General features: G+C 38.5%; 2 protein-coding genes across 8 annotated transcripts in view; one reads left to right on the top strand and one right to left on the bottom strand.

The window, feature by feature from the left end:
• The window catches only part of adam17b (ADAM metallopeptidase domain 17b), a 109,394-nt gene that overhangs the window by 64,624 nt on the left and 26,455 nt on the right, over positions 1-18,315 (top strand). For 2 of the 5 annotated variants that reach the window (XM_041188017.1, XM_041188016.1), the window contains exons 16-19: positions 1,195-1,273; positions 4,292-4,380; positions 7,605-7,661; positions 11,652-12,602. In XM_041188017.1, the coding sequence (XP_041043951.1) occupies positions 1,195-1,273; positions 4,292-4,380; positions 7,605-7,661; positions 11,652-11,999 (573 nt within the window). In that variant the 3' untranslated portion in view covers positions 12,000-12,602. Of the gene's footprint in view, positions 1-1,194; positions 1,274-4,291; positions 4,381-7,604; positions 7,662-11,651; positions 12,603-18,315 lie in introns of those variants that run through there. The other 3 variants (XR_005943033.1, XM_041188018.1, XR_005943034.1) reach the window with 2 other exon arrangements.
• iah1 (isoamyl acetate hydrolyzing esterase 1 (putative)) overlaps positions 75-18,315 on the bottom strand; it is a 43,788-nt gene continuing 25,547 nt past the window's right edge. Inside the window, exons 6-7 of one of the 3 annotated variants that reach the window (XR_005943035.1) lie at positions 14,857-15,182; positions 75-3,824 (exon numbers count right to left, since the gene is read on the bottom strand). Coding sequence is in view for 1 of the 3 variants with exons in the window: in XM_041188022.1 (XP_041043956.1) it covers positions 15,012-15,182 (171 nt within the window). In the remaining 2 variants the exon portion in view is untranslated. Of the gene's footprint in view, positions 3,825-7,785; positions 8,007-13,284; positions 15,183-18,315 lie in introns of those variants that run through there. The other 2 variants (XR_005943036.1, XM_041188022.1) reach the window with 2 other exon arrangements.

Below are 18,315 nucleotides of genomic sequence, written 5' to 3'. Positions count from 1 at the left end.
ATTCCATTCCCCTTGTAACAAACACAACATCCCACTTGCTTTCCTAATCACTTGCTATTCCTGCATGTTAACTTTCTGAGATTTATGTACCGGGACGCCCAGATCCCTCTGTACCTCCGAGTTCTGCAATCTCTCTCCATTTAAATAATATACTGCTTATCTATTTAGAATATTTTAGAATTCTAAATGTTGCCGATTCAAGATAGGAGGGAACACACGGCAGGAAACTACAGGCCAGTTAGCTTAAATGTCACAGGGAAAATGATGGAATCTATTATTAAGGAAGTTATAGCAGGCATTTAGAAAATCTCAATGCAATCAGTCAGTGTCAACGTGGTTTTGTGAAAGAGAAATCGTGTTTGACTAATTTATTAGAGATCTTTTAGGAAATAACAAGCAACATGGATAAAGGGGAACCTATGGATGTGATCTACAGGTTTTCAGAAAACATTTGACAAGGTTCCACATCAAAGGTTACGATACAAAATGAGCTCATAGTGTAGGGGGTAAAATATTAGCATGTATAGAGAGTTGGTTAGCTAACAGGAAATAGAGTAGTCATAAATGGGTCATTCTCTTAGCTTTCTCTGCTGTAATGGAAATAGCCCAGAGAAAGTGTGGCATTTTTGGAAGCACTGTCTTCTGGATGAGACTTCATATCTAAATCCATTTTCCCTTCCCAGATTAACATAGCATTATTAAGATATAAGATTAGAGCTTCCCAGTGTTCTGACCAACATTCAGCCCTGAACCGTTGCCACCAACACAAGCTAGTTGGTCAGTTATATCAAGAGTTAGATCTGAATCTGACTAAACAGAAAATACTGGAAAAGCTCAGGTCAGGCAGGATCTGTGGAGAGCAAAAGAGTTAATGTTTCAGATTAATTACCTTTCTGACAAAGGTTAAGAAATGTAACAGGTTCTAAGCAAGTACATGGGAAGTGGGGAGAAGAAATAACAAAAGGGAAGGCAGGAGAAATTACATGACAGATGATGCAAGGCAAAGGGAGATGATAATGCGCCAGTTAAAATCTAGAGAAGGTATAAATGACGACAGTAGAACCATCAACTGCTGTCCAAAAAAAAAGCAAAGTAATGCTGTCACTTTCACATTGACATGTACCTGAAAAAAGCTTTTGCATTGACCTAATAGTGGAAATGTAGTTTCTTTTTCTTTTCTGTTTGCATCTACAGGGCAAATGTGAAAAACAAGTACAAGATGTCATAGAACGATTCTGGGATTTCATTGAGAAATTAGATATCAACACCTTTGGTAAGATCACATTCTGCTCATGTTCCTCCACATTGATTTGTCCATCCTCAAAAAAAAATCTCAAATTTGTCCTCCCACTAAGTTAAATTTGTGATGTCAAAAATTGTTTCCAAACTTTGTGTACCTTTTTAAACTAGTTGGCTTCAGGTGAAGTACAGTTGTGTTTAGTAAAGCTAAATTATAGAATGAGTTATGCCATGTTGGCATTACATACTAGATTTACCTAAGAATAGTTGACAAACCTTATCGATGAGTTAAATGCTAACCACCTTAATATTGTGTCGAGTAACTTTTTCACATGCCAGTGACTATTAATTCTGTCAAAAGAAAATCTGAAGTGATGTCTGTTAGCCCCTAAATTACTGTAGGTATAGTCAAACTCTCAGAATGGAGATATGTTTGCAAGTCTGTCTGCTTAGTGCCCTGAAGTAGAGCACATTGTTATATTAACACACTGCGTGGTTACACTGTTGTGTTGATGCCCTATGTCAAAAAAGCATCAGCAGACCATTGTATATGAGTCATGTGATTTCTAACAAAGTAGGTAGTAATGGATTAAATCGATTAAGAGTAAAATAACAATGTTTTAAGTTGAATTTAAAAACTATTAGAATGCTTACCCTATGAAGATTATTATAGCTATAATAAACTGATTAGTTGCAATATCTTTGACATGCATCCAAAATGGCTTCTTGGGTAAGTACAATTTGTGTGTAGTTCCGACGGTAGAGATTAAAATCATTCCAAGTTTAGTTACTGGTCTGTGTTGAGTTAGCTGATTTTAACCAAGGCCTCAGCAAGGTTTTGCTTTAGGATTCTACAATTTTCAAACCCATGCAGAAGGGCAGTGAAGGCTTTTCTTGGATCCATCACCTCATTTGATTTGCTTTATATATTTAAAAAAAAATTTGGAATTGGTTACTGCTTTGCTGACGACACTTGTGCATGCACGCACACAGGCTAAGCTCCAAATTATCACGGAGATAGATGAAAGAATGGACCTTAGGCTAAACATCCAGAAGACTAAGGTCCTTTATCAGCCTGCTCCCGCTATTCAACGCTGCCCTCCAACTACCAAGATCCATGGCGAACCATTGGACAATGGGATCATTTCTCATACCTTGGGAGCTTTATCTAAGTGAGGGCAGGCATCGATGATCAAATTCAACATTGCTTCCAGTCTGCCAGTGCAGCCTTTGGCCATCTGAGCAAAAGAGTGTTTGGTGACAAATAACTCAAACCCTGCACCAAGCTCATAGTCTGAAGGACTGCAGTGCCAGCTTCACTCCTGAATGCATCAGAGACATGGGCAACATACAGCAGACTTTGTATATACCCGGGGAAATATTACCAGCGATGCCTCCACAAAATCCTGTAAATTCAATGGCAGGATAGGCACTCCAGTGTCAGTGTTCTCTCTTGGGCCAACAGCCCCAGTATCGAGGCACTGGTTAGGTTGGGTGTGCCACATTGTCCGCATGCCTGACACAAGACTCCAAAAAAAAAAGCTCTCTACTCCAAGCTTTGTCACAGCAAGCGGTTACCAGGAGGGCAGAGGAAATGTTTCAGGGATGTCTTCAGCAGCCTTCCTGAATTAATGCAACATGCCCACTGATTTGTGGGAATCTCTTACTTAAACTGAAGAAGCATCTGTCTAAGTGCCAACCATTTCCAACATCTCCGACTGGCTCTGGAGTTGGTCACTGCTTTGGGTTAAATTGATCGCCCGTTTACCACAATTTTTCTGCAAATTTCGTCCTCCCAATTTTCTTGGCTGGAGCAGGAATTTATGACAGGACTTACAGGAGCCATCACTGGACTTTCCTTGGTTAGATATGAGAAATTTAAACTTCATTGTGCTTTTCTCATTGTTAATTGAAATGTCTTTCAGTAGGTGAATGCTAATCCATACTTTTTGCTATGATTGATGACATTAAACTTAATCCAGGAACATCCGAGTTATAAATATGTTGAGATGGAAAAAGAAGTGACCTGTAACTGGACTTGTATGAGAGTGTGGAGCCAATGTAAGTTAGTACCTGTGGGAATGAGCATTGGTTGACTGGAGATTGTAACATTTAAGTTACAGAATGTAACAAGTTTTGATACATCAGACCTTGCTTCAGAACAGAGGCTAAGTTCTGATGTAAGATTTGACAGGACACATCAGTTCAAGCAGCAGTGAGGAGCAGTTTTTGGCTGAGGGAAACTGAAATGGTTGCCAACTTCATGAAGTTGGGGCACGGAATGCCCATGAGCAGTGGTTGTCTGCTTAGTGCAGCTCGGGAACTGGGGCACAAAAAATTCCTGAGGAACAGTTGTAAGTTCGGTGAAGCTGAAGTGGTCATCTGTTCAGTGCAGCTAAAGACCTGGGATCGTGTGTTTAGATGCTGGGGTGCAGCCTTGAAAACTCAGTGTGATGCAGTCTTGGGAGAAGAGATTTGAGCACCTGGGAGACGAGTAGTCGTTGGGGCAATTTGAGCTCGAGTCCTGTTGCCTGACGACTCATTGGAGGCAGAAACAAGAGGGTCTCCAGGCTGAGTTGAAGTTGCTATTGAAAGGAAATCAGAGGTTAAATCCTTGAAAGAGAGGAGCTGAAATCCCTCTTGAGGAAGACAGAGTTGGAAGGACTTTTTGGCTCTCAGTGATTTATCACTGATGTCTGCCATTTGGTGTAGTTTGTAGTTATGTTTGACCAGTTTGCCTGTTAATTCATGTTTGACTCATGTTAATTCTGGATGTTAGACTATAGGATAGATAGTATTGACTGTTTGCCTTGTTGACTCTCATATAGTAAAAAATCTTGTTTAAAAACTGGAATCTTGAGGCTTTATTCTCTTAGTAAGTAGCTGGGATTTCAAATTTCGTCTACAACAAAAGTTAAAGCACCATAAATGGATTGTAACACTTGTGTCTTAGAATTGTTTTAATAGTAACTAAAGGGCAACAGATGAAATTTAGTATAAATGATCTCATCAAAATTGATTTATTTGTCTGTAAATGCTATTACTTTTACAGGGAAATTCCTGGCAGATAATATTGTTGGATCTGTTGTCGTATTCTCTCTGGTGTTTTGGATTCCCCTCAGTATTCTTGTCCACTGTGTGGTAAGAAAGACATACATTTCCAAGATTTTTAAATTCATACTTGCTTGGGAGCTTTGAATACCAATGATGCATAATGTTATTTGGGTCAGTTTTTTTTAATCAGATCCTTTAAGGTTAAAAAGATATCTGATAACGGTGTTCAAAATTGAACAGCTTTTTTATGGTATATCAAAGTTCACTGGCAAAAAGAGGGACATTATAAGGGATTTGTCTTTTTTATTACCAATCTGGTTGGACTAGGGAATGCCCCACCAGAAAGAGTGGTGTAAGAGAATCCCTTTAAAAGGGAGGTGGATAATATTTTAAAAAGTAACTTGAGGAAAAAAGCAGGGAGATGGAACTAAATGGTAACTTTCAGAGAACTGGTACAAGAACAGCGGGCTGAATCGTCACTTTTCTGTAGAATTCTAATTCGATTCCTCTTCCATGCTGTAATGTTAGAACAGTTTAATTTATGAGGGGGAGATAATGGGCAGCAATATAATTCCATAATTAGGAATGCATTGTCATTTTCCCAAAGTAAAAGCCCCAAACCAGTTTGAAACTGCAAGATTCTCAGAAGAATGCCAAAGACAGCATACATATTTTTCCCACAACTTCAGTCTTTTTTTGAGGTTCAAGTCAGCTAAGGTATTTCTGTGGTACCGCAACCCTCAAAATTGCATCAAAATTGGGCACAATTTTCTGAAAAGTCTGAATCAACCTTTGCCCAATGGCTTGGAATCTCTAGTCTGTTTAATAATGTAGTTGATTTGGTTATTTTGGTTAATTTTCAGTGCTCTGTAAATCATTCATGTACAATTGAATTGGAAGCAGCAAACATCTTAACTATTTGGATTAATGTAAATCAGATAAATGTAAACCAGTTTCTTTATTACCATTATATTGAGCCTCGTGGAAATCATACTTAAGAAATTGTGTCTTAGTTAATACAACCTGAATGATCACTTTGGATTATGAGGAAACTGGTCAACTTGTAAATGCTGTTAAATCCATGATCAAAAAAAAAATTGCTCATTCAAACCTTTATTTATGCCTTTTTTATCTCTAGACTTAACAATTCTAATGCACTCCTGGATGATTTCCCACATTCTAGCATTGAGGTCATCCAAAGCTTTGCTGCATGTGTCTTAACTTGCACCAAGTCTTGGTCACTTATTGCCCCTGTACCCGCTCACTTGTCTTAGCTCCTGGTCAAGCAGTGCCTTGATGTTAAAATTTTTAATCAATCTTTTCACATTCCTCCATGGCCTTGCCTGTCCCTACCTCTGCAATCTCCTCCATCCTTCTAATCCTCTGAGATATCACTGCTCATCCAATTCTGGCCTCTTGAGCATGCCCAATATTAATCATTCCACCTTTGATGACTGTGCCTTCAGTTGCCTAGGCTCCAAGCTCTGGAATAGTCTTCCTACCCTTCTCCACCTCTCTAGCTTGCTTTCCTCCTTTAAGACACTCTTTAAAACCTACCTTTTTGAACAAGCTTTTGGTTATCTGACCTAATATTTCCCTATGTGGCATTGTCATATTTTGTTTTATAATGCTTCTGAGATGCCTTGGAATGTTTTATTACATTAAAGATGCTATATAAATATAAGTTGTTGATAATACCTGGAAGCTGCTGGATGTGAGAGACAGAAATAAATCCTTTGATAAACTGAGAGCATCAACTTGTACATTGCCATAACACTGCATCAAAATAAAAACAAGTGAAGAGGGCTCTCAGTAGCTCTGCCACACTGTGTTAACTCAACATTATTACAATTATACAGCTCTTCCTTGAGGCTTGTTTCTGATTGATTGATGCTCAATAACTAAGCTGAAATAAGAATTTTATTTCATTATTAAGAACTTGCATCTCAGTGAGGTGGCTTCAGGCCAATCCACAACTGATAACCTGCTCTGAAAACTCTGCTCATGTTTTGACAGCTGTGACAAATTCCACCACAGCAGCTGAGGTAATCCACAACACTATAAATAAAACAACCCACAACATTCTTTTAAAAAAAAGTCAATTTGTCCTATCTTCCAATGTTAACGAATCCATTAAAAAAAATTCCAGGATCTGGATCCGGATCTGCATCTTCACCAAAAACTAATCATTTCTTTCTTGGGCTATACCCCATCTGTGTATCAAGTTTTTTTGAAATCCATCCATTAGTTTTTGAGATGAATTGTTTACAGATAAATAGATCAACAGGGGCAAAAGCATTACCTCTGCTTGTCTTCAGTAGCGAAGGTAATTAGCATGCACATTTTATTTTGTAAACTATTGTTAAATAGTTTAATTATATTATGCCAAGTGTATTAATTCTCTTCAAAGCCCAGGTGTCTGATAAAAATTTCAGATTGAAATGCTTGATAATGTGCATTTCTATTAATGTGAATGCAACAGGCATTGAAGCACAATTCAGACAAATTGTATGGATCTTGCCTTATGCCTTCTCATGTTAATGTGTTCCCTGTAACATTTCTTGCTCACTGAATAATTCCGCTAACTTTTCTCTTACTGTTTTTAAATGTAGTTGTAATTTATCCCTGTGCAGAGTTTTGTTACTTCACCTCATGCTTAGCTAATAATTGTCTAAGGTTTCTATTCACATCAAACACTACATTCAGTGACTCATTTAGAAATTGAAGCAATTCCTCAAATAGAAGAGTCATTACTGTATAAACCAGCAAAAACTGAAAATGCTGGAACTCTAAAGCTTAAATGGAAAATGCTGGCAACGCCACAAAATCAGACAGGACCTGGAAAGAACAGATGAGTTAATGTTTTATGCGAAGACCCATCGTCAGAACTGACTAGACTTAAATATTTCCAGCACTTAAATTTTTGCACCATACTTTATTTGTAAAGCTAAAACTTCTTTGTTTCCTGGCTATCCTTTGTCTTTCTTTATCTTTAGATGAGTGGAGTTCAGGCTAAGGGTACTTTGTGGAGATCTTCAATTGTCAAATGTTTCTTCATAAATGGACATGAGCTGCAACACAATTATTGTGCTGCACCTAGATATCACTCCTATTTCTTTGTACTGGAATCTTCTACTACCTAAGGATGTTTGCAGAACAGTGTGTACGTGCAGAAAAAACAGCATTTTGCTTAAATGCTTATCAGTCATTTCATGTGGTTGGGCAAGTGATTTTAACTGTATTAAAGTTTGGTCTGTAGCGAAGGAGCACAGAGGTTAATTAACAAATACTTCTATTTTTTTCCCCTGTAGGATAAGAAGCTAGACCAGCAGTATGAGGAGAGCACAAAAACATTCTTCCCTTCCAGTGTATGTATTACAGAAATTTTCTTAAAGGTTCAACTTCTGACAGCTAAACCTTTGTGTGTGAAATGTACTTCAGAATTGTTTTCATTGTTATTGATAGACTTCTGAAAAGTTGTTCTGGCATATTTTTATTCAGTATGGCACAAGGAAACTTGCAGTTTAATAACTCAGGATGTCCCAAAGTGCTTTACAGCCAGTTGATTACTTCTGTTTGTAAGGCAAACATAGCCATTTTTTAAATGCAGTAATGCCATATAAACAACAATGGATTGAAGGGCCAACTAACCTGCTTTTTGGTCGTGTTGGTTGAAAGATAAATGTTGGTCAGGGCATTGGGAGAACTGCCTGCTGTTTGATAAGAACATAAAATCTATTATATTTACTTGAACTGGCAGACAAAATATGGCACTTCTGAAACTACATTACCACATTAAATTGTCAGCTCCTTCCTTACTTGTACTGATGCGACAGACTAGTTTATGTGCTCAGGCTCTGGACTGGGGCTTAAACCCACAATCTTTTTGATGAGGCAGTAGTGATATCACTGAGCCATGGTGATAGTTTACTGAGGCAATCTCTGAGTGCACATGCATTACCCTGGGCTGTAGTTGGAGGTTAATTGTATAAATTACAGTCAATGAGATAGGGTCAATTTGTTGTAATGCTGTCTTTCCCAAAAAAACACATTCGGCATTGTTCCTGTGTATGTAAAATGGCCTGGAAGCAACTGCTTGAAGGAACATCAAGAGACCATGATTAATAAAACATAGTTGATGTTCTATCACCTTAATAACCTGTTAAGAGTTCTCTAGTAGTCTTTAAAACTGGGACATTTCAGGGATGTGAATCAAAATAGAATTTACCCATATACTGCAGGACTAACCAGACATTAGTAGACTGATATTTCAGTGCGGTTGATATATAGTGTAGGGCTAACACAACCAATAACAGCAACTTGCATTATACAGAACCTTTAACATAGTAAAATGCCCAAAGATGCTTCAGAAGAGTGTTATTAAACAAAACTTGAGACAAAGCTACAGAGATATTAGGACAGGTGATCAAAAGGAATGCCAAGGATACATTTTACGAGTATCTTAAAAGAGGAGATAATAGTACTGGCTAATTGCTGCCTGAAGCCTGCCTCCACCTCCTTCCAGGCATGTGACAATGCTAACTCTTGTGAATGGTACTGTGAAGTGGCAAACAGCATCACTTTTCTCAAAACAACTTCCTCCAGCATGACCTGAGCTTCAGCAGGCATCAAATAGGAGGCATTCACCTTAATTGTCTGTATCCTTTAAATTAAAAGTTGGGTCATGTAACACTGCTTCAAACCATTTGGATGTAACTATACTCATATTGCAATATCCAGATTATTAGCTCTATCTTGAGTGGAGATTACCTTTTTGTCCGTTTTGTATAAAAAAACCTTATTTCTGTTTTTTCTGGTCATTGGCAGATTTTTTGTATAACAGCAAAAGTTTAAAACTAACATTTATCAAATTTACTCAAAAGATACATATTTTCCCACAGCTCCTATTGGTGTATGATAGCTCAGTTAAGTCTGAAAGAACATTTCATTACCTACTGGAGGAACTACAAATTTCCACATTCTTTGAAAGTATTCCAATTCTGCACATACAACTGTCCTAGCCCAAAAATGAACTGACCCGGCATCAGTTGAAAATGCTCTTTGTCTCGATTAGTATCTCAATCTATTAGCAGATAAATAACTGGACCTTGAACAAGGCATTGTATACAGTGGAATCACTTAACCATCTAACTCGCACTTATTTCCTCCCCATCTTTCCTGAAAGCACTGACCAATGCTGGGGCATTTTCACCCTCCAGCATCTCCCACAGATGTTCACTGTTTGGGTGTAAGATTTGACGGTGAGCGCCATCACCAGGTTGTTCAGAGGTTTTGGAGATTGCCACAAGTCCATACCTATTGTAGCCTATTGTTCACATGTGCACTTATCAAAGAATAGTGTTAGGGTGGATATTGTTGCTGAGTTCTGCCAGAGACCCAGGGTAATGCTTTGGGGACCTGGGTTCTAATCCCACCTCGGCAGAAGATGAAATTTGAATCCAATAAAAATCTGGAATTAAAAGCCTGATGATGATCATGAAACCATTGCTGATATTTGTAAAAACCTAGTTGGTTCACTAATGTTCTTTAAGGAAGGCAATTTGCTGTCCTTACCTGGTCTAGTCTACATGTGACTCCAGACCCACAGCTATTTGGTTGAAAAAGACAATAAGGTATGGGCAATAAATGCTGGCCTAGCCAGTACGCCTACACCCCATGAAAAAATAAAAGAAATCAACAATTCTGAGATCTAACAACCCCTCTGGGTTGTGGAGTGCGTTTATTGACATAGGACCAGGACTGAAGTTTCTTTTGCGTTTTTTTTCTTCTGAGATGAAGGCAACTAGAATTTATAGGTACAAATAACACTTACCTCAAAGAACGAGAAACATCATTTGTACAGACAAAGTGACTAGATCCAAATTTTGCAAAAATTGATGCAAATTATTCTGTAGCTGCCTTGACTCACCTCTTGCACCAGGTGGTTTCTTACCTGCTCATCAGAGTGAAGGATATCATTGAGAGAATTTTGTTTTTTACGTCGTGTTAGCGCCAAACACTGGTATTTGGTGCATTTCAAAGTATCCTGTACAGTAGTCCAATCATTTATCATATATATGCTATACATGAGTTTTCTATTTTTCGTAAAAGGCACTCTTGCAGCCTTTCAGTAGATATAATTAGGGAAGTTTCTGGTTATTTTTGTATTGTATGTTAATTCAGTGGAAGCTAGATTCATATTACTCAGTGTTTCATTTTGAACCATACTGAATTTGAACTTTGGTCACAGCACTGCTAGTGGAATGTTCAACCATACCAGCTAATTTCCTTAACCGGATTAGTTAATAAAAATAAGACCAAAATAATCTGTGCGTGCTCACAATCATGCAGAGTGTGAATATGAAATTTTGTCTATATTTAGATTAAAAATAAAACACAACTGTGTAGTACATTTTGACTTCTAATGGTAACTGCAAACATAGTAACTGCCTGGGCTACCATTAAACATCTTGATGTGTCAGTACAAAATGCAGTTTTCTGTTACGAAGCAGAAAATCTTATTAAAACCAAATAAAGCTATCTGCCATGACCCATGTTCTAATGTTGAGCATGCACCTACACTTTGCTTAGTCACTCAAGCGTTACTCAGATTCCTTCACTTATGGAATGGATGCAGCATTTATCAAGTTACCTATTATATCTTCAATTTATTGCCCACACAGTATTCAGAGGGATTATTTTGAAAATGTTACTTGAACGCCCCCAATTCAGTGCTGAGATGCATAATATTGTTGGATTCGAAATTATGTAGAATTGTAGGGCTCCTTAGCCTGTTTGTCACATTCAAGTCTGGAGTAACTGTGATACTAAATCTGTAACCATAGATTGTGAAGTAAACACCACAAAAGCACTATTTTCTGATGTATATTATGTTGCTGGACTAGTAATCCAGGGACTTGGATGAATGATCCAGCAACATGAGTTCAGCTCCCACTTGTTCCATTAATGGTGACCATGCTGAATTGTTGTAAAGACTGATTCCCCTAGGGAAGAAAATCTGCTGTTTTACCCAACTACATGTGACTCCAAACCCAAAGCAATGTGGTTGACTGCTAACTAACTTCTAAATTGGTCAATTATTCAGCTGTCGAGAAGGCTCTCATCACCATCTTCCCCAGGGCAATAAATGTTTGCCTAGCCTGCAATGCCAACGCTCCATGAATAATAGATAAAAAAGTATAGCTACTGTAAACCCATGTAGTGCAAGTGCAGTTCTTAGATGATTTGTCACTTTTTTTTGCCAGAAAGACACAAAAATCTTGAGCCATCTCTATTCTAGAATATTATTGCCAACATACTGTGTTGTAAAATGTATTTTTTTTAACTGTTTACTGCAGAACCCTGAGATGTTTAGTAGCCTAGAGTCTGCCTCAGTTCGAATAGTGAAGTCTCTTCCTCAGTCTACGAGCCGTTTTCAACCACCACCACCACCACCACCACCAGTTACTGTTCCAACACTGGTAGTGCCAACAAAAACTGACCATCATCGGATGGACACTATACAGGAAGATCCTAGCGCTGACTCTCTAATTGGTGAGAGTGGGTTAGATGAGGATCCTTTTCCAAATAGTAGCCAGACAGCAAAATCCTTTGAAGATTTAACAGGGCATTCTGTCAACAGGAGTGACAAGGCATTCAAATTGCAGCGACAAGCCCGGATTGACAGTAAGGAAACAGAGTGCTGAGTTCGTCAGTCAGAGTAGTCATTTTTTAAAAAAAGCTGAATTATTTATCATGTGGCTTCTCTGATTTTTGTTACAAGTTAAATCCAACTATGTGTAAATTTGATATGATCTACTTCCCTGCATGTGCAGTATTTTTTAAAGAACTGGTAATTTGACTCCTAGCTTGAAGCTCCTATAACTGGCCCTGAAGTACCGCAATCTGACTCTAAATGCAGCCCTTTTTTTTTAAGTAAATGAATAAATTTGGGCCAATCATGACTTAGCATAAATAATTCAAATCCTTGAGTAAATTATCGTTGTATTTTTTACAATGCATACCTGTACATAGTCATCAAGTCTTGCAAGCAATGCAAGTATATTTTCTTTTATTTTTAAAAAAAAAATTCCAAAAACTGACACTGTTTGAAAGGACTGATGCCAATTGCTACCCTGTCACATTTATAACTAACATTCAGTCATGTTCTTCTCTGTATCAGTACTTGCAAGCAGTGTGGGCAGATTAATGCTGCAATTTTTGTAATGATTTAAGGCTTTTGTGAATATAAAAACTTTGGGGAACTAGTATGATAGCATTGTACTTTAATAAAGAGTTTGGATTTTTAATTGATTTGTCTGTTTTGCCGAGAAACTCCAAATATTGGAAAGGAACTCTAAATGGGTGTAGTAAGAAATCAATTATTAAGAGCAACGATCAGTATGCAAACTCCATTTTAGAGCAAAAATACTTCAGTTATATTACTATGTTGGTGAAATTTTAAAGGTTGAGCCCAGTTTTGAAAATGACTGGGAGTGGAGAATGATATGGCTTTCACTGATCAGACCCATGTTTGATCAGTCAGGTTTTTGATGCCAGAGTCTGAAATAAAAACATAAAATACTGAAACTGCTCAGCAGTGTTGGCAACATTCACAGTATTTTGCTTTTATTATCACCCCTGAGTCTGAATGGGTCCATTCCAGGTGTTACAACCTTTGACATTTATAATTTTCACCCCCCTTGCTTCTTTTTAGACCTACAGCCGAGATTTTGAGTTGATATCGGCCATCAATTCCTTTCCTTCAGGTTAAATTATTGAACTGAAATCACCAAAGAAGAGTGTTGTCTCAGTACCTCAAGCACACGATATTGGAAAGTTTTTTTATGTTTGTGATTGGTGAGAAGAATAAGACATAGGCAAAGATACCATCAGCAGGAAGTTGCAGAAGCAGTTAGGTTTTTTTTTTGAGAAAGCTGCAAAGCAGTGAGGCCCATGTAACCTTGGCAACTATAAACTATTTTCAAATTGTTATATTAGCATGTTTATTTTGAAGCTTTTACATGTTATAGATCTCAGTATGTTATTCATTTCTCTCCTCCCATTACTTAGAATACACTGTTGAGCACTTTGATGACTACTTTGAGGTTACTAAGAACAGTTTTTAAAAAGGTTAAACCCTGCCTCTCCCAATTGAATAATACAATTTAGTGAGAAAGATATCCAGTAGATAAAAGCAAAATATTGCGGATGCTGGAAATCTAGAAAAAAACAAAAATACCTGGAAAAACTCAGCAAGTCTGACAGTATCTGCGGAGAGGGATACAGTTGACGTTTCGAGTCCGTATGACCCTTCATCAGAACTAAGAAATACAGAAATGAGATGAAATATAAGCTGGTAGATGGAGGTGGGACAAGTAGAGCTGGATAGGGGGCCAGTGATAAATTATTGGAAAAAGGGTGGGATGGAGGAGAGAGTTCATAATCTGAAATTGTTGAACTTAATATTAAGTCCGGAAGGCTGTAAAGAGCCTAGTTGGAAGATGAGGTGCTGTTCCTCCAGTTTGCGTGGAGTTTCACTGGAACACTGCAGCAGGCCAAGGATGGACATGAGAGCAGGTGGTGTGTTGAAATGGCAAGTGACAGGTTGGTTTGGGTCATGCTTGCGGACAGACCGAAGGGGTTCCACAAAGTGGTCACCCAGACTGCGTTTGGTCTCCAGTCCAGTAGACCCTTGCTTGCATTTTCCAGTTGGTAACTGACCTTTTTAACTGTGAATGGAACAATAGCCAGGGTGGTATTTCTCACAGCAAATGATACCTGATTGAAGCCTATCCTATAAGTGAGGAATTCTGCTCAGTATGCCACCTGACAGCAGCTGTACTGGGAAGTGGAGATTATCAATAATTTCAAAAGATAATTGCATGGACATTTGAAAAAATAGGGCAACAGAACCGATTGGATTGCTTAATGGGCTACTCCTATGCCATTAAGATGAAAGCAAAATATTGCAGATGCTGGAAATGTGAAACAAAAACAGAAAATGCTGGAAAAGCTCAGCAGGTCTGACAGCATGTGTGGAGAGAGAAACAGAGTTAACATTTCGAGTCCGTCTGACTCATCGTCAACTCTGTTTCTCTCTCAATGGATGCTGTCAGACCTGTTGAGTTTTTCCAGCACTTTCTGTTTTTACTCCTGTGCCATAATGAAGTCTGACTCAGCAAGAGAGAGCCAATTGATTGTTTAATGCTGGCTTGTTGAGCTGCATGACTAAATGTAGCTGCTTGCTTTCTTTAGCTCTTCTGCAAGAGTCCCTCTCACAGACAATGAGGCTGCCGCTTTGACTATCACTGCCAGCATGATTGGTGGGGTCACTTATGCCTCCAAAGCAGCAGGTCAGCTATTCCAGTTATAGAAATGACCTCATCCTACTACCCTCTTCTGTCCCCCAACTCCTCTAAAAATCTGAGACAAGGTTAAAATCTAGCAACTGGTACAGCATGCCTTGTAATGATTCTTATACAAACTAAATAGTCAACCACCATGGAAAAGCATAATACAAGATTAGCTGAGTTAGTGACAGAACTGGATTTCTTTTAGTACCTCTGCAAGTGCACCAGTTGTATCAATGATATATCCATCCGGTATGTTGTGTGCGTTTACTGCCACTCTTAGTAAACTATGTTCTGTAGCTTCCAAGTTCAATGGAACATGAGTCCAGACATGCTCAATGTGTTGAAACCCTCTGTGTGGTTCAATTACACCAGTAGGCTGGCTTCGGGGTTCAGGTGATCTACGTCACTCCAGTGAGGCAGGATCATTGGCAGTCTTTTAATTTTTTTTTCCAACAGGGGCCACAAATGGGTTTCCAGAAACTCATTTCCTTTCTCTGATAAATGTAATCCATCCGAAAGATATGAGGAAAATTCCTATAATGCATCAAAAAATGGACCTTCAAAGTTATGCAGTTCAACTGATAAGTGCTAGATATATAATTATAAATTCACAGATGAACTATTTTAAAACGACTACAGTCATTGTCAAGTGCCATTGCCAACACGCACCAAAGCTGCAGTACTCTATTAAGCTTTCATACAAAGTATACAGCTAAGTTAAATTCTATGAACTTTTAAAAAAAAAAGTACCTTTCATATGGAAAGTATGGGAGTGATTACTACATTCTTATCCCAGCTGCTGTCTTCCCAAAGAAGGAGCAGATGTAAGGGACTAAAATTAAACCTGCTGTGGAACTCTAGGTAATCGATATCCTGGGTGTATCACAAATCCGTTATGCTTTTTTATAAATATCTTGATTCATGTCCCATTGTTTTTATAAAAGTTTTTTTTTGTACAGGTTAATACATTGGTGTGAAAAAGCATTCTATTGTAACTGAAGATATTCAACGTGAAACAAAACTTCTTAAAACATAATGCAGTCATGAACAAATTTTGGTCAGCCAGATAGCTGACATGCATGAAAATTATTACCATGTTTAAGACTTGCTGATAAATTCACATATCCAGAGGCAGTTTTCCTTATAGATTGCATACATCCTTTCCGTCATGGGAGATTGCTTCCTTAATTCTAAACCACTTTTCCATACTAAAATAAAATAGGTGCTTTTTTGTACAAGTTATGAAAACAGTGGGACATGAATCAAAATATCGTAAAGAAGCATAATGAATTTGTGGTACATCTAGAAAATCCATTATTTAGGGTTTCACAACAGAATCTAGGGGTAAGAGTGAGGAACAACACTCCTATGAAATGTGTGTAAGGATTCTGCTGTGGTTTAACATGTCAAAACTGTTGCATAACTCAACAGGAAGCATAGCAGTGCTTTGCAACTAGAACTATCCTACTTTTTACAGAATTAGCCTGCAGGATTATTTGCACCAGAATTGGTAGCTTCAGCCTCTGGTATGGTATCTGTTTCTCTAAGTCTTATTAGTAAGTCAACAACTGGCTGATGGGATACAACACTAAATTTTACTCTTAGTCCAATTAGTTTCCTTCCTGGAACCTTTCCATGCAAGTGCAGGAGATACAACACTTGCAATTTTACTTCCTTATCATCCGAGGCCCCAAACATTCATTCTAGGTGGTACAGCGATTTACGTGTACTTTCTATTTAGTATATATTGTATTTGCTGCTCATACTATAGTCTGCTCTACACTGGAGAGTCCAAACACAGATTGGGTGACCACTCTACGGAACACCTCTGTTCTGAAAGCACGACTCTCAGCTTCTGATCACCTGTCATTTTAATTCTCCATCTTGCTGTCATGCTGACCTCTGGGACTCAGTGTACCATCTTGAAGATGCACTGCAGCAACTCACCGAGGCTCCTTCACCACCACCTTACATATGAATTAGGAGCAGGAGTAGGTCACTTGGCCCCTCGAGCCTGCTCCACCATTCAATAAGATTATGGCTGATCTGATTTTAATCTCAACTCCACATTCCTGCTTACCCCCAATAACCTTTCAAATGCTCGCTCATCAAGAATCTCTCTACCTCTGCCTCAACCACCTTTGAGGAAGAGAATTCCAAAGTGTCTCAACCCTCAGAATTTTTTTTCCTCATCTCTGTGCTAAATGGGTGACCCCTTATTTTTGAAACAGTGACCCCCAAGTTCTAGATTCTCCCACAAGAGGAAATATCCCTTCCACATCCACCCTGTCAGGGTCTTGTATGTTTCAATCAAGTTGCCTCTTACTCTTCTAAACTCCAGCGGATACAAGCCAAGTCTGTCCAGCCTTTCCCCATAAGACAGCCTGCCCATTCCAGGTATTCATCTAGTAAACCTTCTCTGAACTGCTTTCAATGCATTTATATCTTTCTTTAAATAAGGAAACCAATACTGTACTCCAGATGTGGTCTCACCAATGCCCTGTATAACTGAAGCATTACTGCCCTAATCTTGTATTCAATTCTCCTTGCAATAAATGATAATATTCTGTTAGCTTTGCTAATTACTTGCTGCATGTGCCTGCTAACCTTTTGCAGTTCATGCATTAGGGCACCCAGATTCCTCAGCATCTCAGCTCTTTCACCATTTAGATAATATGCCTTTATTTTTATTCGTCCTGCCAAAATGGATAACCTCACATTTTCCCACATTATACTCCATTGCCAGATCTTTGTCCACTCACCTAACATAGCTATATCCTTTTGATGCCTCCTTATGTCCTCTTCACAACTTACTTTCCTACCTATCTTTGTGTCATCAGCAAATTTAGCAACCGTACCTTCGGTCCCTTCCTTTAAGTTATTTACATAAATTGTAGACTTGAGGCCCCAGCACTGATCGTCTCATCCTGCCAAGAAAATGAGCCATTTATGCATACTGTTTCCTGTTAGCCAGGCTATCATCTATCCATGCCAATATATGTTATCCCCTACACCATAAGCTTTTATTTTCTGCAATAACCTTTGACGAGACATCTTATCAAATGCCTTCAGAAAATCTCTGTACGGTACATAAACCGGTTCCCCATTATCCACAGCACCTGTTACTACTTCAAAGAACTCCAGTAAATTGGTTAAACATGATTTCCCTTTCACAAAACCATGTTGAGTCTGCCTGATTACCTTTAATTTATCTAAGTGCCCTGTTATAACATTTTCACTATGACAAATGTTAAGCACCTTCCAACCCTGCAACTTCTACCACCAAGAAGGACAAGGGTGGCAGAAATATGGGAACGCCACCAACTGCATGTTCCCCTCCAATACACTCACCTTCCTGACTTGGAACTATATCACCCTTCCTTCATTGTCACTGGGTCAAAATCCTGGAAACACTCTCACTGCGGGTGTACCTACACCACATGGACTGCAGTGGTTCAGGAAGGTGGTTCTCCACCATCTTCAGAAAAACAATTAGGGATTGGCAATAACTGTTGGCCTTGCCAATGATGCCCATTTCCCAAGAAATAAAAAACTCGATAATTTCAGACCATGATCTCTGTCCCCATTTTCTTTGTAGGTTTTAGTTTTCCCTTGATTTTGCTTTTGGAAGGCAGCTGTTCATTAATCTGTCATTGACACCTCATCT

This window comes from Carcharodon carcharias, chromosome 5 (genome assembly GCF_017639515.1).
Source record: "Carcharodon carcharias isolate sCarCar2 chromosome 5, sCarCar2.pri, whole genome shotgun sequence".
Taxonomy (NCBI): Eukaryota; Metazoa; Chordata; class Chondrichthyes; order Lamniformes; family Lamnidae; genus Carcharodon; species Carcharodon carcharias.
This window is presented reverse-complemented; position numbering and strand designations above follow the sequence as displayed.